At 45.6% G+C, this 19,730-nt stretch overlaps 1 protein-coding gene across 1 annotated transcript in view; it reads left to right on the top strand.

The window, feature by feature from the left end:
• The window catches only part of LOC120064752 (SLIT-ROBO Rho GTPase-activating protein 3), a 105,514-nt gene extending 86,430 nt beyond the window's left edge, over positions 1-19,084 (top strand). Inside the window, exons 18-22 of the mRNA XM_039015367.1 lie at positions 6,388-6,461; positions 15,753-15,933; positions 16,742-16,891; positions 17,004-17,316; positions 18,644-19,084. Coding sequence (XP_038871295.1) covers positions 6,388-6,461; positions 15,753-15,933; positions 16,742-16,891; positions 17,004-17,316; positions 18,644-19,084 — 1,159 coding nt within the window. The remainder of the gene's footprint in view (positions 1-6,387; positions 6,462-15,752; positions 15,934-16,741; positions 16,892-17,003; positions 17,317-18,643) is intronic.
• Positions 19,085-19,730: the final 646 nt, after the last annotated feature.

The raw sequence follows: 19,730 nt of genomic DNA, 5'->3' as shown, positions 1-19,730 counted from the left end.
TTCTTCTTCTGGCCGCTCCAGCATATGGCATGGTCACTCACAGACTACATTACCATCCTGCTTGATAATGTGGTGAGAAGAGCGGAATTTGGAGTGTGTAGTAGAGATGAGGATGCTAGGCTCATTTATGTAAAGCATGAGTGCATTCCTATGGGGGTGGTATTTTCTTAAGCACATGCTTTTACAGACAGTGCTTGGATATAATACCTAAGATAATTCATTTTATCTAGTGGCTAGAAATGTAGAATTGTATTTAGTTAAAGAGCAGGTCTGCATGGAAGGATATATTATGTAACTGTTTATATGGCCTTTTCTCGTTGTCGCGTTTTATCCCAATATTCATGATACAGATACTCTAAAGTTCATGTAGAACTAATTATTCAAATCAAAATCAAATCAAAGTTCATTTGTCATGTGCACAGGATACAACAGGTTTAAACAGTGTAGTGAAATGCTTACTTGTAGGCTCTTTCTCAACAATGCCATATTCAATATCATGGTAAAGAAATAGAAAAGTGTCAAATCCAGAATAGATTATTTTAAAAAGAGCTCCGAATTAATACTAAATCAGGGAAAATAAAAACACACCAGAAATAATATAGACATGAGAATGTAAGCTATATGCAAGGCCAGTACCATATCAATGGGCAGGGATACTGGTGATAGTTGAGGTAGATACTGTACAGTGCATTCAAAAAGTATTCAGACTCCTTGATTTTTTTCACATTTTGTTACGTTACAGCCTTCTTCTAAAATGTATTGAATTGTTTTTTTCCCTCATCAATCTACACACAGTACCCAATAATGACAAAGCAGACCTTTACTCAGTAATTTGTTGAAGCACCTTTGGCAGCGATTACAGCCTTGAGTCTTCTTGAGTATGACGCTACAAGCTTGGCACACCTGTATTTGGAGAGTTTCTCCCATTCTTCTCTACAGATCCTCTCAAGCTCTGTCAGGTTGGATGGGGAGCGTTGCTGCACAGCTTTTTTCAGGACTCTCCAGAAATGTTAGATTGGGTTCAAGTTCAGGCTCTGGCTGGGCCAATCAAGGACATTCAGAGACTTTCCAGAAGCCACTCCCGCTTTGTCTTGGCTGTGTGCTTAGGGTGCTTGTCCTGTTGGAAGGTGAACCTGGTTTTCATCAAGGATCTCTCTGTATTTGGCTCCGTTCATCTTTTCCTCGACCCTGACTAGTCTCCCAGTCCCTGCTGCTGAATAACATCCCCACAGCATGGCGCTGCCAACCACCATGCTTCACCGTAGGGATGGTGCCAGGTTTCCTCCAGACGTGACGTTTGGCATTCAGGCTAAAGAGTTCAATCTTGGTTTCATCAGACCAGAGAATCTTGTTTCTCATGGTCTGAGAGTCTTTTAAGGTCCCTTTTGGCAAACTCCAACCGGGCTGTCATGTGCCTTTTACTGAGGAGTGGCTTCCGTCTGCCCACTCGACCATAAAGGCCTGATTGGTGGACTGCTGCAGAGATGGTTGTCCTTCTGAAAGGTTCTCCCATCTCCACAGACCAAGGCCCTTCTCCCCTGATTGCTCAGTTTGGCCGGGCAGCCAGCTCTAGGAAGAGTCTTGGTGGTTCCAAACTTCTTCCATTTAAGAATGATGGAGGCCACTGTGTTCTTGGGGACCTTGAGTGCTGCAGATATTTTTTGGTACCCTTCCCCAGATCTTTGCCTCGACTGTCTCAAATCAAATCAAATTTTATTAGTCACATGCGCCGAATACAAAAGGTGTAGACCTTACAGTGAAATCCTTACTTACGAGCCCTTAACCAACAATGCAGTTTCAAAAAAATATGGATAAGAATAAGAGATAAAAGTAAAAAGTAATTAAAGAGCAGCAGTAAAATAACAATGGCGAGAGTATATACAGGGGTGTACCGATACAGAGTCAATGTGCGGGGGCACCGGTTAGTTGAGGTAATATGTACATGTAGGTAGAGTTATTAAAGTGACTATGCATAGATGACAACAGAGAGTAGCAGTGGTGTAAAAAGCGGGTGGGGGGGGGGCACTGCAAATAGTCTGGGTAGCCATTTGACTAGATGTTCAGGAGTCTTATGGCTTGGGGGTAGAAGCTGTTTAGAAGCCTCTTGGACCTAGACTTGGCGCTCCTGCACCGCTTGCCGTACGGTAGCAGAGGTAACAGTCTATGACTAGGGTGGCTGGAGTCTTTGACAATTTGTAGGGCCTTCCTCTGACACCACCTGGTATAGAGGTCCTGGATGGCAGGAAGCTTGGCCCCAGTGATGTACTGGGCCGTTCGCACTACCCTCTGTAGTGCCTTGCGGTCGGAGGCCGAGCAGTTGCCATACCAGGCAGTGATGCAATCAGTCAGGATGCTCTCGATGGTGCAGCTGTAGAACCTTTTTAGGATCTGAGGACCCATGCCAAATCCTTTCAGTCTCTTGAGAGGGAATAGGTTTTGTCGTGTCCTCTTCACAACTGTCTTGGTGTGCTTGGACCATGTTAGTTTGTTGGGGATGTGGACACCAAGAAACTTGAAGCTCTCAACCTGGTCCACTGTAGCCCCTTCGATGAGAATGGGGACCTGCTCGGTCCTCTTTTTCCTGTAGTCCACAATCATCTCCTTTGTCTTGATCACGTTGTCCTGGCACCACACAGCCAGGTCTCTGACCTCCTCCCTATAGATTGTCTCATTGTTGTCGGTGATCAGGCCTACCACTGTTGTGTCTTCGGCAAGTTTATTGATGGTGTTGGAGTCGTGCCTGGCCGTGCAGTCATGAGTGAACAGGGAGTACAGGAGGGGACTGAGCACGCACCGCTGAGGGGCCCCTGTGTTGAGGATCAGCGTGGCGGTTGTGTGGTTACCTACCCTTACCACCTGGGGGCGGCCCGTCAGGAAGTCCAGGATCCAGTTGCAGAGGGAGGTGTTTAGTCCCAGGGTCCTTAGCTTATTGATGAGCTTCGAGGGCACTATGGTGTTGAACACTGAGCTGTAGTCAATGAATAGCATTCTCACATACAGTGGGGCAAAAAAGTATTTAGTCAGCCACCAATTGTGCAAGTTCTCCCACTTAAAAAGATGAGAGAGCCCTGTAATTTTCATCATAGGTACACTTCAACTATGACAGCCACGTCAAGACCCAGCCACGTTTCATCTTCAATGCCCTTGCTGATGGAAGGTTTTCACTCAAAATCTCACGATACATGGCCCCATTCATTCTTTCCTTTACACGGATCAGTCGTCCTGGTCCCTTTGCAGAAAAACAGCCCCAAAGCATGATGTTTCCACCCCCATGCTTCACATTAGGTATGGTGTTCTTTGGATGCAACTCAGCATTCTTTGTCCTCCAAACACGACTAGTTGAGTTTTTACCAAAAAGTTCTATTTTGGTTTCATCTGACCATATGACATTCTCCCAATCTTCTTCTGGATCATCCAAATGCTCTCTAGCAAACTTCAGACGGGCCTGGACATGTACTGGCTTAAGCAGGGGGACACGTCTGGCACTGCAGGATTTGAGTCCCTGGCGGCGTAGTGTGTTACTGATGGGAGGCTTTGTTACTTTGGTCCCAGCTCTCTGCAGGTCATTCACTAGGTCCCCCCGTGTGGCTCAGGGATTTTTGCTCACCGTTCTTGTGATCATTTTGACCCCACGGGGTGAGATCTTGCATGGAGCCCCAGATCGAGGGAGATTATCAGTGGTCTTGTATGTCTTCCATTTCCTAATAATTGCTCCGTTGGGAAAGGGCAGTGTGGAGTGCAATAGAGATTGCATCATCTGTGGATCTTTTGGGGAGGTATGCAAATTGGAGTGGGTCTAGGCTTTCTGGGATGATGGTGTTGATGTGAGCCATGACCAGCCTTTCAAAGGACTTCATGTGCTACGGGTCGATAGTTGTTAGGCAGGTTACCTTAGTGTTCTTGGGCACAGGGACTATGGCGGTCTGCTTAAAACATGTTGGTATTACAGACTCAGACAGGGAGAGATCCTACCAGCTGGTACTCTCATGCATGTTTCAGTGTTTTTTGCCTCGAAGCGAGCATAGAAGTAGTTTAGCTCGTCTGGTAGGATCGTGTCACTAGGCAGCTCTCGGCTGTGTTTCCCTTTGTAGTCTGTAATGATTTGCAAGCCCTGCCACATCCGACGAGCGTCAGAGCTGGTGTAGTACGATTCGATCTTAGTCCTGTATTGATGTTTGATGGTTCGTTTGATGCCTGTTTGATGGTTCGTCGGAGAGCATAGCGGGATTTCTTATAAGCTTCCGGGTTAGAGTCCCGCTCCTTGAATGCGGCAGCTCTAGCCTTAAGCTCAGTGCGTATCCTGCCTGTAATCCATGGGTTCTGGTTGGGGTATATACTTACGGTCACTATGGCGACGACGTCATCGATACACTTATTGATGAAGCCAATGACTGATGTGGTGTACTCCTCAATGCCATTGGAGGAATCCCGGAGGAATCCCGGAACATATCATATCAGCACACAGTCTGTGCTAGAAAAACAGTCCTGTAGATTAGCATCTGCTTCCTCTGACCACTTTTTTATTGATCTAGTCACTGGTGCTTCCTGCTTTAATTTTTGCTTGTAAGCAGGAATCAGGAGGTAAGAATTATGGTCAGATTTGCCAAATGGAGGGCGAGGGAGACCTTTGTATGCGTCTCTGTGTGTGGAGTATAGGTGGTCCCGAGTTCTTTTTCCTCTGGTTGCACATTTAACATGCTGATAGAAATTTGGTCAAACGGATTTAAGTTTCCCTGCATAAAAGTCCCCGGCTACTCGGAGCGCCACCTCTGGATAGGCATTTTCATGTTTGCTTATGACGGAATGCAGCTCATTCAATGCTGTCTTAGTGACCGCCTCTGACTGTGGTGGTATGTAAACAGCTACAAATAATAGATATAAACTCTCTCGGTAGGTAGCGTTGTCTACAGCTTATCATGAGATACTTCCTTAGATATCATGCACCAGCTGTTGTTTACAAAAATACATAGTCTGCCGCCCCTTGTCTTACCAGACGCCGCTGTTCTATCCTGCCGGTACATCGTATAATCAGCCAGCTGTATGTTGATGTTGTCGTCATTCAGCCACGGCTCCGTGAAGCATAAGATGTTACAGTTTTTAATGTCCCATTGGTTGTTTAATCTTCTGCGTAACTCGTCAATTTTATTGTCCAAAGATTGCACGTTTGCTAGCAGAATGGAGGGAAGTGGGGGTTTATTCGATCGCCTACGAATTCTCAGAAGGCAGCTCGACCTTCGGCCTCTCTTTCTCCGCCTTCTCTTCACGCAGATTCGTGAAAGGAAAAAAAGGATTCTGCTCGTCCATGGTGAGTAATCGCAGTCCTGATGTCTAGAAGTTATTTTCGGTCATAAGAGACGGTAGCGGCAACATTATGCACAAAATAAGTTTAAAAAACGCAAATAAACGAACAAAAAAACACAATCGTCTGGGGGCATGTAAAACGGCACCATCTTACTCGGAGCTTTACGGACAATTCTTTCGACCTCATGGCTTGGTCTTTGCTCTGACATGCACTGTCAACTGTGGGACCTTATATAGACAGGTGTGTGCCTTTCCAAATCATGTACAATCAATTGAATTTACCACAGGTGGACTCCAATCAATTTTTAGAAACATCTCAAGGATGATCAATGGAAACAGGATGCACCTGAGCTCAATTTCGAGTCTCATAGCAAAGGGTCTGAATACTAATGTAAAGAAGGTATTTCTGTTTTTTATTTTTAATACATTTGCAAAATGTCTAAATACCTCATTATGGGGTATTATGTATAGATTGATGAGGGAAAACAATTATTTTATCCATTTTAGAATAAGGGTGTAACGTAACAAAATGTGGAAAAAGTCAATGGGTCTGAATAGTTTCCGAAGTCACTGTATGTACATGTAAACAGGTGTAAAACTGACAGAACTGCACAATAAATACAGTAGTAAATAGTAGCAGCAACATATGTGGTGATTTTGTGTGTGCATGTGTGAGTGTGTGTGTGTATGTGGGGGTGTCAATATGTGTGTGTATGTGTGTGTATATCTGTGTACTATATTTCTATTACACAGATGCCAATAATACTGTTTGGGAATGTTTCGCATATCAAAATTCACAGAGATGGCTTCAAGCTAGCGTGCATCAATATGCATATTTTACGTAGTTAAATTAATCCCTTACCTGGAGCTGGTCCAACTATAACATGTACTACTTCCTAGAGAAATATGCTGACATAAATTTCCCCTACTTCAATTAATCCCTCACTTGGTACTGATCCAAGTATGACCTGTAACTCATCTTTCCTGGAGAAGGCATTAGTTTAGACCCTGTAACCTATGCAAGTGTTGTGGGTGTGTCTGAGTTGACCATTGACTGACTGTCCATCTCTCTCTCTGTGTCCACAGTGACAGCCCCCACAGTGAACCAGGCACCATCGATGAGGCTGACAACGGGACTGAGCCACACACCAGTGATGACGGTCAGTAACATGGGGTTCCTTTACTCCTTCAGACACGCTGTAGAGGAACGGTTTGGGTGATTGATTAAGATAAAATGTGCTGTAGCTAGCGGGCTACACAGCTAATCAGAATAACCAATTGGTTGTTGAAAAAATCCTGAAGCTTGTGCTGTTTCCCTTGCTTTCCTGCTGTTGTCTTAAGTTTCATTACTCTGTGGGTTGTGTTTGTTTTTGTAACTGAACTGCTGTTTATCCTGCTGTGGTTCTTACATGCTGACTAGACCGGGCGTGAGCGTGCGTCCGCCATCGCGCGAATGTTGAATTTGTCCACCCACACCAGACGCGATCAGGACACAAAGGTTGAAATATCAAAATTAACTCTGAACCAACTATATTAATTTGGGGACAGGTCGAAAAGCATTAAACATTTATGGCAATTTAGCTAGCTAGCTTGCTGTTGCTAGCTAATTTGTCCTGGGATATAAACATTGGGTTGTTATTTTACCTGAAATGCACAAGGTCCTCTACTCCGACAATTTATCCACAGATAAAAGGGTAAACCAAGTTCGTATTTAGTAATCTCTCCTCCTTCAGGCTTCGTCTTCTTCTTTGGATTTTATATGGCAGTTGGCAACCAACTTTAAAGTGCATTACCACCACCAACTGAACTGGATTGTGTACCTCAGTTCATCTTTTAATCACCCACGTGGGTAAATGCTCCTAAAAACCAATGAGATGGGAGAGGCGGGACTTTCAGCGCGTCAAGCTTCACAAGTTCTATTTTAGCGCCTGGCTACGCAGACGCTCGTTGACACGCGCGAGCAGTGTGGATGCAATGATTGAATAACATGTATGTGTACATTTATTTTTCAACTCTCTCGCACGTAACGCTCGTGTGGTCATCATGTTAGTCATGGTGCTAGACATGATTATAGTCTACTAAAGTATGACATAACAGCATAGCCTGTGCTGTCTATGTTAATGATGGAAGGTTGGTTGTGTCTGGTAGCCCTGCTGTCTGTCTGTCTGTCTGTCTGTCTGTCTGTCTGTCTGTCTGTCTGTCTGTCTGTCTGTCTGTCTGTCTGTCTGTCTGTCTGTCTGTCTGTCTGTCTGTCTGTGTCTGTGTCTGTGTCTGTGTCTGTGTCTGTCTGCCTCCCTCCCCAGGCAGCAGTGGCTCTGCTGTGTACTGCCGCTTTGCAGCTCAGTGTGTCTGGACTGGACCTCCCATTATAATTGAGATCAGATGCAGAAACCACCAATGTACTGTAGTCGTGGTATATAGAGGATGTAATTCATGTAATGAGATGTTCAGTATTAAAGTGGTTAGACAGACCAGGGGCAGGGATTTATCTATGGACCACAATGTCCCTCATAGAGATGCACAGATTGATCTGTAATATCAATTACAACAGCAGATGTATCGTAGATTTTATAGAGCTGATGAGCAGTTGATAAAAGGTTATAAAAGGTTGTTTTAACCCTTTACACTCACAGACCCTTTGGTCCCGTATACGGGTTGAAAATGGCAGATTTAGTCATTGATAAGCGCCTCAATTGGAACTCAGTGGCTGTACATTAACATACTATATATGATATCAGAACTCAGGCTGTCCACTTTACAGTGCTGTATGGGATTCAACTGACAGCTGTTCTAAATGTGTGTACTACCAAGCGCAACAAACTCGGACATGATTGAACTCACAACTCCATTCAATGCTCACCAAAATTACAATCTGTTTGTCTGCAGTGCCTTGTGAAGCCTAACAATGTAAGATTGTATTTTATAACTTAGCTAGTCATGTTGGGAATAGAACAAGCTTTCTAATAATGCCCTCCTGACCCAGATTGAGATTTATAATGGAACGTTTTTGCGTTGCGTAAACAACAACAGTAATTGTGTGATGGTGGGGATGCAGGGCTTTGTTCCAAACAAAAAAACTCGAAGTGTGCTTGCTTCAATTCCTTAACGGCAAAGCTAGGAGTGCTCAAAAAAGCACTTTATATTTGAAGGCTATTTCCTTGAATCACAAAAGTGCATTGAAATTGCTTACAGTACTGTACACACTTTGGAGAGGTGTGTGGCCACTTCAAGACACCAGTTAGACCTCTCACTCAAACCCGTTTTTTTCTTATGTTGCACCTACCCCAAAATGTCCATGAATATTCTTATTATGTTACTGAATGTATCCAGAGTATTTTCAGATTTCGTAATTGACAATTGCTGCGAAAAGTACAGTAAATGTAAAATGCACATAAAATTGACGGTGTAATGTTTGGATTCAGTTTTGTGTCAGTTGAATTGTTGTGTCCTCACCTTTGGTCAGATAATTTCCCCATAATCTCCAAACTGTTCTCTTTGAATTGCTACCATGGTCATGCGTATGTATGCTTTTTATAGTTCTTTGTTAGAAACATTTCAATTTCCACGAGGGTAAAGGGTTAAGGTTGTATGTGGTTGTTTCGAAGCTGTGATAGATATACACTACCAGTCAAATGTTTTAGAACACCTACTCATTCAAGGGTTTTTCTTTATTTTTACTATTGTCTACATTGTACAATAATAGTGAATTCATCAAAACTATGAACTAACAAATATGTAATCATGTACTAACCAAAAAAGTGTTAAACAAATCAAAATATATTTTATATCAAATAGCCACCCTTTGGCTTGATGCCAGCTTTGCACACTCTTGGCATTCTCTCAACCAGCTTCATGAGGTAGTCACCTGGAATGCATTTCAATTATGGACATTAGACCGGTGGAAATGTATTCTTTGGTCTGGAGTCCAAATGGGAGATTTTTGGTTCCAACCGTCGTGTCTTTGTGAGACGCTGTGTGGGTGAACGGAGGATCTCCGCATGTGTATTTCCCACCGTAAAGCATGGAGGAGGAGGTATAGTGTGGGGGTGGTTTGCTGGTGATACTGTCTGTCATTTATTTAGAATTCAAGGCATACTTAACCAGCATGGTTACCACAGCATTCTGCAGCGATATGCCATCCCATGTGGTTTGCGCTTAGTGGGACTATCATTTGTTTTTCAACAGGACAATGACCCAACACACCCACAGGCTGTGTAAGGGCCATTTTACCAAGAAGGAGAGTGATGGAGTGCTTCATCAGATGATCTGGCCTCCACAATCCCCTGACCTCAACCAAATTGAAATGGTTTGGGATGAGTCGAACCGCAGAATGAAGGAAAAGCAGCCAACAAGTGCTCAGCATATGTGGGAACTCCTTCAAGACTGTTGGAAAAGCATTCCAGTGAAGATGGTTGAGAGAATGCCAAGAGTGTGCAAAGTTGTCATCAAGGCAAAGGGTGGCTATTTGAAGAAAATGTTTGATTTGTTTAACAATTCTTTGGTTACTACATGATTCCATATGTGTTATTTCATAGTTTTGATGTCTTCACTATTATTCTACTAGGTAGAAAATAGTTTTTAAAAAATAAGAAAAACCCTTGAATGAGTAGGTTTTCTAAAACATTTGACCGGTAGTGTAGACTCTGTTGATATTTGGACAGGAAAGGTATGTGATCTGGTGTATAAGAAGGCTGTGTAGATAGAGTTGCCCTGCATGCTGACTGACCTTATTCTGTGTTTTCTTTAGACTGAAGGAGAGAACTAGGCACAGCTCAGATAGACTGTGACAAGATGTAATAATAAATAGACATGAAACAAAGCAAAAACAGTGTCTGGACAAGAGAAACAAAACAACATCAATGCAGACATGGGGATGATTCTGAGGAAGTGACAGGTATAGGGGAGGCAATCAATGACTTGATTGAGTCCAAGTGAGTCCGATGAAGAGCTGGTGCACGTAACGATGGTGAATGTTGTGCGTAATGATGAGCAGCCTGGCGACCTCAGAGAGGGGGAGCGGGAGCAGACGTGACATAGGGATGCATAGGAACACATCATGCTTCAAACCTGAGACAAGGTTGTATGTTGGCAACCTCCGTCTCTCTCTTATTCTCTCTCTCGATCTCTCGTTCTCTCTCTCTCTCTCTCTCACGTGTCTCTCTCTCACGTCTCTCTCTCTCTATCCCTCTCTCTCCCTCTCTCTCCCTCCCCGTGTAGCTCTCCCTCTCTCTATCCCTCTCTCTCCCTCCCCGTGTAGCTCTCTCTCTCTCTCTCTCTCTCTCTTGTCACGGCCCCTCTGCAGTGCAGGGGGCGGTTCCTCCTGCAGGCAGAGAAGGGTCGTTAGTGATTGGAGTCACCTGGGCTCAGGGTCTTTAAACTGCTGCTTCACTAATCTCTCTCTCTCTCTGCTCCTCCAGGTATGATCCTGTTTTGTTTGTTCCTTTGTAGTTTTGCATAGTTTTCACTCAGTCATATTCACACACACAGATTCATGCATCCATCCACTTTACATACACCTTACATTATGATACTTCCACACCTCATTCCTTTTTCTTAGTTTAAAGTTAATAGTTTGGTTTATAATAAAGAACATTTTTAATTGGCCTATACCTGTTGTTCGTGTCCCCTCATTTTTGTCACAGGCTATGAGCCGGCCTGTGACACTCTCTATATATATATATCTCCCTCTCTCTCCCGTCCTTTGCTCTCTCTTTGTTCAGCGATAGTAAACGGGTCCCATGGGACTTTCTCCTTTGTGCCTTTTGTATATTCCTTTTTCTGCTCAGAGCCCTGACAGAATAATTGGGCTAAATGCACTCGGAAAACCAAAACACGAGTAACAACACCAGAGATGCTATCTGCTAGCTCTCAATGGGCAGGCCCATACTGTACTATTCTTGGCTAAGCTAAGCTAGGGTAACCCTATCGGGAAAGGGGGATAGCTAGTCAGTTATACAACTGAATTGCATTCAACTGAAATTTGTCTTCTGCATTTAAACGAACCCCTCTGAATCAGAGAGGTGCGGGGGGCTGCCTTAATTGACATCCATGTCATCGGCGCCCGGGGAACAGCCCCATCTGTAGTGATGGGTGTGTTGGTAATGAGTGCCAACACCCTCTCCAGCCTTCTGAACCAAACAGCAGGACAAAGGCTGACTGCCCCCCACAGCTCCGCCTGCAGAGAGGTGGGAGGAGAGGAGAGTACAGAGGCACAGCCAAGCAGGCCAGGCAGGGCATGGCTCTTGGCGCTGCATCGTGATCTCCCGCTGTTTAATTAGTGTGCTTGGAGGGAATGTGAGTCACATGGTCCTGTCTTGGCTCTTCTCAGACCTGAGGCGATGCCGCCCTCCACAGTCTGGCCCTCACACTGGGTCTAGAGACATGGTCCTACAGCCCGACACAGCAACACTTTCTAGCTGAATCTAGAACATGAGGTCATTAGAAATACTATAAAACCACATTGTGGGCCTAGTTTGACTGTTGTGTCCATCAGCTTGTGTTTTTATTCTGAGTATTTGCTCTTGTTTGGAGAGAAACTGTGAGTTATATTGTGATGATCACAGGGATCTTACCCTCACTGCAGACAGGCAGACATGTTATTTTGTTTCTGAGGAAGCGAAAGAGCTCTATTTAACGAGGGGGACAAAGATAGACAATGTTACCCTGCCATGTTCTTCTGTCTCTCCCCCCCTTTCCTATTCCTCTCTCCTCCTTATCCTCAACCTCCTCCTACTCAATCTCCTCCACCTCCTCCTACTCCATCTCAATTTCCTCCTATTTTCTCCTTATCCTCTTCCTCCTTTTATCTCCATGTCACTGTAGGTCATTTCACCCCTGGATGGAGCTCCTAATGGAACTGATTGGGCTTTCTGGTTGACTTGGAAATCTCCTACTGGGAGACAATTGATTTGATACATGTGTTTAACCCCGACTGACCCCTGGTCTGTTTGGTTTGGCCCATAGACACACATTGGGCTGTGGCTGTAGTACCAGTGGTCAAGGGCAGTCCTGCCACGTACACACACACCCTCCTCCCTAACAGGGAAATCTAGATGTGCAATCTGACAGCTGACTAGCTTTGATTCCTTTTTCATTTTGAACACTCACTACATGTGCATATCTCTATTTGTATTTGTATTTATTCTGGACCCCTTTAGTTCCTGCCAAGGCAGCAGCTACTCTTCCTAGGATCCAAACACATTAAGGCACTTACTGTACATCACACATAAATCAAAAGATTAAACAGTACATCATATTACATCATTACACCACTACATATCTACAATACAAAATGTATAATACCACCGTACAACAATATTACGATATACGTGTATGTACGTGTGTGTAGAGTGCTAGCGTTTGTTTGCGTATGCATGTGTCTGTACCTGTGTGTGTGTCTCTTCACAGTCCCCGCTGTTCCATAAGGTGTATTTTTATCTGTTTTTTTTATCTGATTCTACTGCTTGCATCAGTTACATGATGTGGAATAGAGTTCCATGTAGTCATGGCTATATGTAGTACTGTGTGCCTCCCATAGTATGTTCTGGACTTGAGTATTGTGAAGAGACCTCTGGTGGCATGTCTTGTGAGGTATGCATGGGTGTCTGAGCTGTGTGCTAGTAGTTCAAACAGACAGTTCGGTCCATTCAGGTTGCCAACACTTCTTACAAATACAAGTAGTGATGAAGTCTCTCCTCTATGGGATGTCACCAAGGTTACGCGTGTCCCAAGTCATCAGGCTCTTTGTTTGATTGATATCAGCCTGGCTCCAGGGTGTGTGTGTTTGTGTGATTGATATCAGCCTGGCCCCAGGGTGTGTGTGTTTGTGTTATTGATATCAGCCTGGCCCCAGGGTGTGTGTGTTTGTGTGATTGATATCAGCCTGGCCCCAGGGTGGGTGTGTTTGTGTGATTGATATCAGCCTGGCCCCAGGGTGGGTGTGTTTGTGTGATTGATATCAGCCTGGCCCCAGGGTGTGTGTGTTAGTGTGATTGATATCAGCCTGGCCCCAGGGTGTGTGTGTGTTTGTGTGATTGATATCAGCCTGGCCCAGGGTGTGTGTGTGTTTGTGTGATTGATATCAGCCTGGCCCAGGGTGTGTGTGTGTTTGTGTGATTGATATCAGCCTGGCCCCAGGGTGTGTGTGTGTGTTTGTGTGATTGATATCAGCCTGGCCCCAGGGTGTGTGTGTGTGTTTGTGTGATTGATATCAGCCTGGCCCCAGGGTGTGTGTGTTAGTGTGATTGATATCAGCCTGGCCCCAGGGTGTGTGTGTGTTTGTGTGATTGATATCAGCCTGGCTCCAGGGTGTGTGTGTGTTTGTGTGATTGATATCAGCCTGGCCCCAGGGTGTGTGTGTGTTTGTGTGATTGATATCAGCCTGGCCCAGGGTGTGTGTGTGTTTGTGTGATTGATATCAGCCTGGCCCCAGGGTGTGTGTGTGTTTGTGTGATTGATATCAGCCTGGCTCCAGGGTGTGTGTGTTTGTGTGATTGATATCAGCCTGGCTCCAGTGTGTGTGTGTTTGTGTGATTGATATCAGCCTGGCTCCAGGGTGTGTGTGTTTGTGTGATTGATATCAGCCTGGCCCCAGGGTGTGTGTGTTTGTGTGATTGATATCAGCCTGGCTCCAGTGTGTTTGTGTGATTGATATCAGCCTGGCTCCAGGGTGTGTGTGTTTGTGTGATTGATATCAGCCTGGCCCCAGGGTGGGTGTGTTTGTGTGATTGATATCAGCCTGGCCCCAGGGTGGGTGTGTTTGTGTGATTGATATCAGCCTGGCCCCAGGGTGTGTGTGTTAGTGTGATTGATATCAGCCTGGCCCAGGGTGTGTGTGTGTTTGTGTGATTGATATCAGCCTGGCCCCAGGGTGGGTGTGTTTGTGTGATTGATATCAGCCTGGCCCAGGGTGTGTGTGTGTTTGTGTGATTGATATCAGCCTGGCCCCAGGGTGTGTGTGTGTTTGTGTGATTGATATCAGCCTGGCCCCAGGGTGGGTGTGTTTGTGTGATTGATATCAGCCTGGCCCCAGGGTGGGTGTGTTTGTGTGATTGATATCAGCCTGGCCCAGGGTGGGTGTGTTTGTGTGATTGATATCAGCCTGGCCCCAGGGTGGGTGTGTTTGTGTGATTGATATCAGCCTGGCCCCAGGGTGGGTGTGTTAGTGTGATTGATATCAGCCTGGCCCCAGGGTGTGTGTGTTTGTGTGATTGATATCAGCCTGGCCCCGGGTGTGTGTGTGTTTGTGTGATTGATATCAGCCTGGCCCAGGGTGTGTGTGTGTTTGTGTGATTGATATCAGCCTGGCCCCAGGGTGGGTGTGTTTGTGTGATTGATATCAGCCTGGCCCCAGGGTGGGTGTGTTTGTGTGATTGATATCAGCCTGGCCCCAGGGTGGGTGTGTTTGTGTGATTGATATCAGCCTGGCCCCAGGGTGTGTGTGTTAGTGTGATTGATATCAGCCTGGCCCCAGGGTGTGTGTGTGTGTTTGTGTGATTGATATCAGCCTGGCCCAGGGTGTGTGTGTGTTTGTGTGATTGATATCAGCCTGGCCCCAGGGTGTGTGTGTTTGTGTGAGAGACAGGTCCTCTAATGTTCTCTGGTCCAAGGTTGAATGGTGACTGGTGTTTGCTTACAGACAAATAGAGCCTGTGCCTTTGTGCGTATGTTCTCTCAGGAGGCTGTCTATAGCATGAACGTTGTTTCTTCTGGCTATTGGTGTGTGAGTAGGTTGGGACCCATAATGTCATTAAAGGACCAAGTCATTGGATTGAATGTGTTGTCAACCAGTTTACTAGCTGTTGGGATAATAGTGTTCCCTGATCAGACTACAGTGTTAGTTGATTGGTACTCAATTACCGCTGCTCTTCAACTCACAACAATGCTTGGAATCGAAGTGTATCACTCAAACAGTAACCATCCTCTCTATTAGAGAATAGAGTTTATATTGTAATGCTGCCTCTCGTTTTCTTTTTCTTCAACTCAGACATTTCCTATTTTCCCTCTCGCTCTTTGTCTCTTGGAGACTCTTGTGTCTGATTTGAGAGTCTGAAGAACAAACCCACCATTAAATAGAGTCCCCCTGTCCTCTTTGGCTATTATCGGCCCTCACAGGCTCTTTGCAATCACAACTCTGTCTGGAGAAGTAGTGTAGTGTACTCTACAGTTCTCTGGACTTAAGCCCAGACCAGAGGCCTGAGGCCATTGTCTGAGAACATTAAGACATGCTCTCATTGTTTAGGTCTTAGTAATTAGAGCAAGGGGCTCCTTATTTATCTTAATTAACTCAGTGAAGCAGTTGGATTGGGCCACACACACACACACAGGCCAGGGTAGGGTAGGCTACTCAGTCCACACATCTCAATGGGGTGTGAGTTATGTCATTACATCAGGAAATGAAGGTGGTCCAGGTTGTGACAATGTTTATCTCCTGCTGTTCTTTATGTCCACAGAGGTGGAGCAGATTGAGGCCATCGCTAAGTTTGACTATGTGGGGCGCACCCCCCGGGAGCTATCCTTTAAGAAGGGAGCGTCACTACTGCTGTATCACCGCGCCTCCGAGGACTGGTGGGAGGGGCGGCACAACGGTGTGGACGGACTGATCCCACACCAGTACATTGTGGTGCAGGACCTGTGAGTAACACCAATTCATAAACATGAAGCTTCAGCGATGGACGATGAGCAGTCTGACAATAAATCAGGCAGGCAGGCAGGAAACAGTCAGTCTTACAGTAATCAAGTGTTTTCCTCAACAAATCTCCCTCTTTAAAGTGATAGAAACCTGAGAGTAATTACACATGGCAGGTGTATCTAACGCTCAGCTACACATCAGTAACACTAATGGAAGATCCTTGACTGAATATCACAAAGGGAAGGCACAGATAAATCATTAAAATCATGCATGATGTGTTCGCTCAAAGACACCTCACTGACTAGTGCACCTTAAGTGGTAACACAATTAAATGTGGATTTGATGTCAGTCAATCAGGCTAAGAGGCAGGAGTAAAGATGCTAAAAAGAAGGCCAGAGCATGGTTTAAGTTTTTCAACTCTTATGAATGAATTAAATACACCCTCAGATATTAATTCCCGTTATAAATGTACACAATCATTTGAAAGATGAGCCGCGTAGTCTCGAATTATAGTGTGACTAATCATCGCTGGTGTCTGTTTCATGAATCCATTTGGATGTTGAGTCAACAGTAAGGTAAGAATTATATATCGTATTGCTACTTTCTGTGTTAGGAATACTTTGGAATGATCAATGTTCAAAAAGGAGTCAGGGAAGTGGCTCCCCATCTGTCTGGATCAGATAAACTGACTGCAGATTGAAAACCAGAGCCCGCTGTAAATATGGACCAATTAGTTTGAATAAACAACCATCTAAATAAGATCTCTACCACACTCTATCATCTCTCCTCTCTTTCTCTCTCTCCTTTCAGGGATGATGCGTTCTCAGATAATCTCAGTCAGAAGGCGGACAGCGAGGCGAGCAGCGGACCACTGCTGGATGACAAGGCCTCATCCAAAAACGACGTCCCATCACCGTGTGAACACTCCCTCGACTGCAACTTTGGAGGAGTCATGGGGAGGTGGGTAATGACTGGGAAGGAATACCCATTGAAATGTTTTTTTTTTTTAGATCAGTGTCCAGGGCCAACCTATTACTACTCTTTGTGACTGTGATGTTGTCTCTCTCCTCAGGGTGAGGCTACGTTCTGACGGGGCCGCCATCCCTCAGCGCCGCAGCGGAGAGACCCACAGCCCTCCCCGGGGCACAGACACACCCCCGCGGGCCGCAGCCTGTCCCAGCAGCCCCCACAAGGTGGCAGTGAGCAGGAGTCGCATGGAGAGCACGGAGAAGAGTCGCCTGGGCACATTTGGCAGTGCGGGCAGCATCAACTATGCTGACAGGAAGGTCTACCCCGAGGGCCACCCTCTGAGGCACGTACCAGGAGCCACACGCCACAGCAGCCTGGGGGACCACAAGTCACTGGAGGCTGATGTCCTGGCAGAGGTAAGGCCTTCACTGTCCTATCAGACCCAGGTTCTAAAGTATTACCTCTCCCCAATGTATAACTGCATAACCTCTTTTCCCCATGTCATGTAACCTTATCAGTCATAAAACCTCACACAATATGGAATGGAATCACCTGTCCATTTCAAAAATATATATATATTATTTATTTTTTTCTCCACAATTTTGATTTTGTCTCATTGCTGCAACTCCCCAACAGCCTCAGGAAGCAGAATGCATTTCATGTCGATGCTGAAATGAGTACTAATGATCATTGATAATAGCAGCACAAGCCCTGCGTCGGCTAACTGGAAAAGGAATAGAGGCAGATTTTGAAATGGAAAAGTTCTGATCAGCTAATGAGAGTGGTCCTATCAGAGCCCTATTTCAGCCTGAGCCCATGTTGATGACCTTGATTGTGATTGTGCTAATGAGTTTGTGTGTGTGCGTGTGTGATTGTAAGAGAGAGTATTTGTGTGTGTGTGTGTGTGTGTGTGTGTGTGTGTGTGTGTGTGTGTGTGTGTGTGTGTGTGTGTGGGTGTGTGGGTGTGTGGGTGGGTGGGTGGGTGGGTGGGTGGGTGGGTGGGTGTGTGTGTGGGTGGGTGGGTGGGTGGGTGGGTGGGTTGGGTTGGGTGGGTGGGTTGGGTTGGGTTGGGTTGGTTCTTCTATCCTTGTGGAGATCTAAAATCCCCAAAAGCCCCCACAAGGATAGTAAAACAAGTAAAATGCTCCCTTGTGGGGACCATGAAGACAAAGGCTATTTTAAGCTTAGGGGTTAGGGTTAGGGTTAGAATTGGGGTAAGAGTTAAGGTTAGGGGTTAGGGAAAATAGGATTTTGAATGGAAATACATTTTAGGTCCCCACGAGAATAGAAGAACAAAACGTGTGTCTGTGTGATTGTGTGAGAGAGTGTGTGTGTGATTGTGTGAGAGAGTGTGTGCGATTGTAACTGTGGTAATGAGTGTCAGCCATTAAAAGGGGATGTTAATCTCTTCATTTGGTGCCGTTGTGTTGGGCTGTACTGTGTGAGGAGAGGGAGCAGAGAGAGGTGGTGTCTGGGAGAGCAGAGGCAGATGTGATGTCCTGCTGTACTGTCTGTCTATGTGTCTGGGTGAAGCAGCCCTGTCTCAGTGTAAACGTTAGAGACAGTCTGGCACCTATGTCACGGGGGAGTGGAGCTGAATAAAAAGCACAGAAGGTTCTGCATTAGACTCTCAGCATCAGTGGCTACTGCCATTGCTAAATTTAACTTAGCCTAGCTTGGCTTAGCAATTATATCAAATTAATTATCTCCTTTCACATTTTCTGTGTACTTTGTGTATGTCAGGACATAGAGAAGACCATGACCACGGCCCTACATGAGCTGCGTGAGCTGGAGCGCCAAAACATGGGCAAGCAAGCACCAGACGTGGTGCTGGATACCCTGGACACCACAATGAAGAAGCCTGTGAACTCGGACCCCGGCAGCCCCCTCCACACCATCATGATCCGCGACCCGGACGCCGCCATGCGCCGCAGCAGCAGCTCCACCTCTGAAATGATGTCCACCTTTAAGCCCGCCTTGTCGGCCCGTCTGGCCGGAGCCCAGCTGCGCCCCCCGCCCATGAGGCCTGTCCGCCCGCCCCCCACAGGGCACCGCTCCTCCAGCTCCAGTTCCTCTGGGGTAGGAAGCCCTGCTGTCACCCCCACTGAGAAGATCTTCCCCAACAGCCCTGCCGCGGCTAGCTCTGCAGCTAACGCAGCCGGGGACAAGTCAGGCACCATGTAACTCTGAGGGAGACTCAGGGTTTTCATGTTGCAACAGCTTGAGGGAGAGGAAAGGCCATAGAAATGCGATGATGTGTTGTCAATATGTTCTCAGAGAACAGGTGTGGATTTTCCCTCTCCTTGTTTTGAGTTTCACTTTATTTCTTGAATTCAGAAAGCTCCTGGAGTGAGCCTGAGTTGCCATAGTGATGGCAGGTGGAGAGGCTGTAGGGGTTTGATAGCATATTAACTCAACACTCTGAAGCTTGATGTGAAAACGGACTTGAAAATAATGAATAAAATCACCTCAAAGTAAAAGGAATTTTTTCGTTTTCACCTCAAAATTATGTCTGTGGCCCCGCTTTTTAGAGATTCATTGACTGCAAGACATGAAGAAGTACTTGTGTAATTTTGGCATTGGTTTTCATCCTGCACTAGTTGTCCAGATGATGTCTGATCCCTCCTTACTGGTGTGTATGAGACTCTTCTCTCTGGACTGGACACTCATTCTACCAGACTGCTTCTAAGAGACTGAAACCAAGATGGCCATCTGCCTTTTGGCTGTAAATAGAGACTTACTTGAAGTTGTTATGCCTTTTGTTTGTACTGTAGTATAAGGGATGTTCAACAAAGTAACAACATGTCAACGTATATGAGATAATTGTAAG

Source organism: Salvelinus namaycush, chromosome 20, assembly GCF_016432855.1.
Source record: "Salvelinus namaycush isolate Seneca chromosome 20, SaNama_1.0, whole genome shotgun sequence".
Classification (NCBI taxonomy): Eukaryota; Metazoa; Chordata; class Actinopteri; order Salmoniformes; family Salmonidae; genus Salvelinus; species Salvelinus namaycush.
This window is presented reverse-complemented; position numbering and strand designations above follow the sequence as displayed.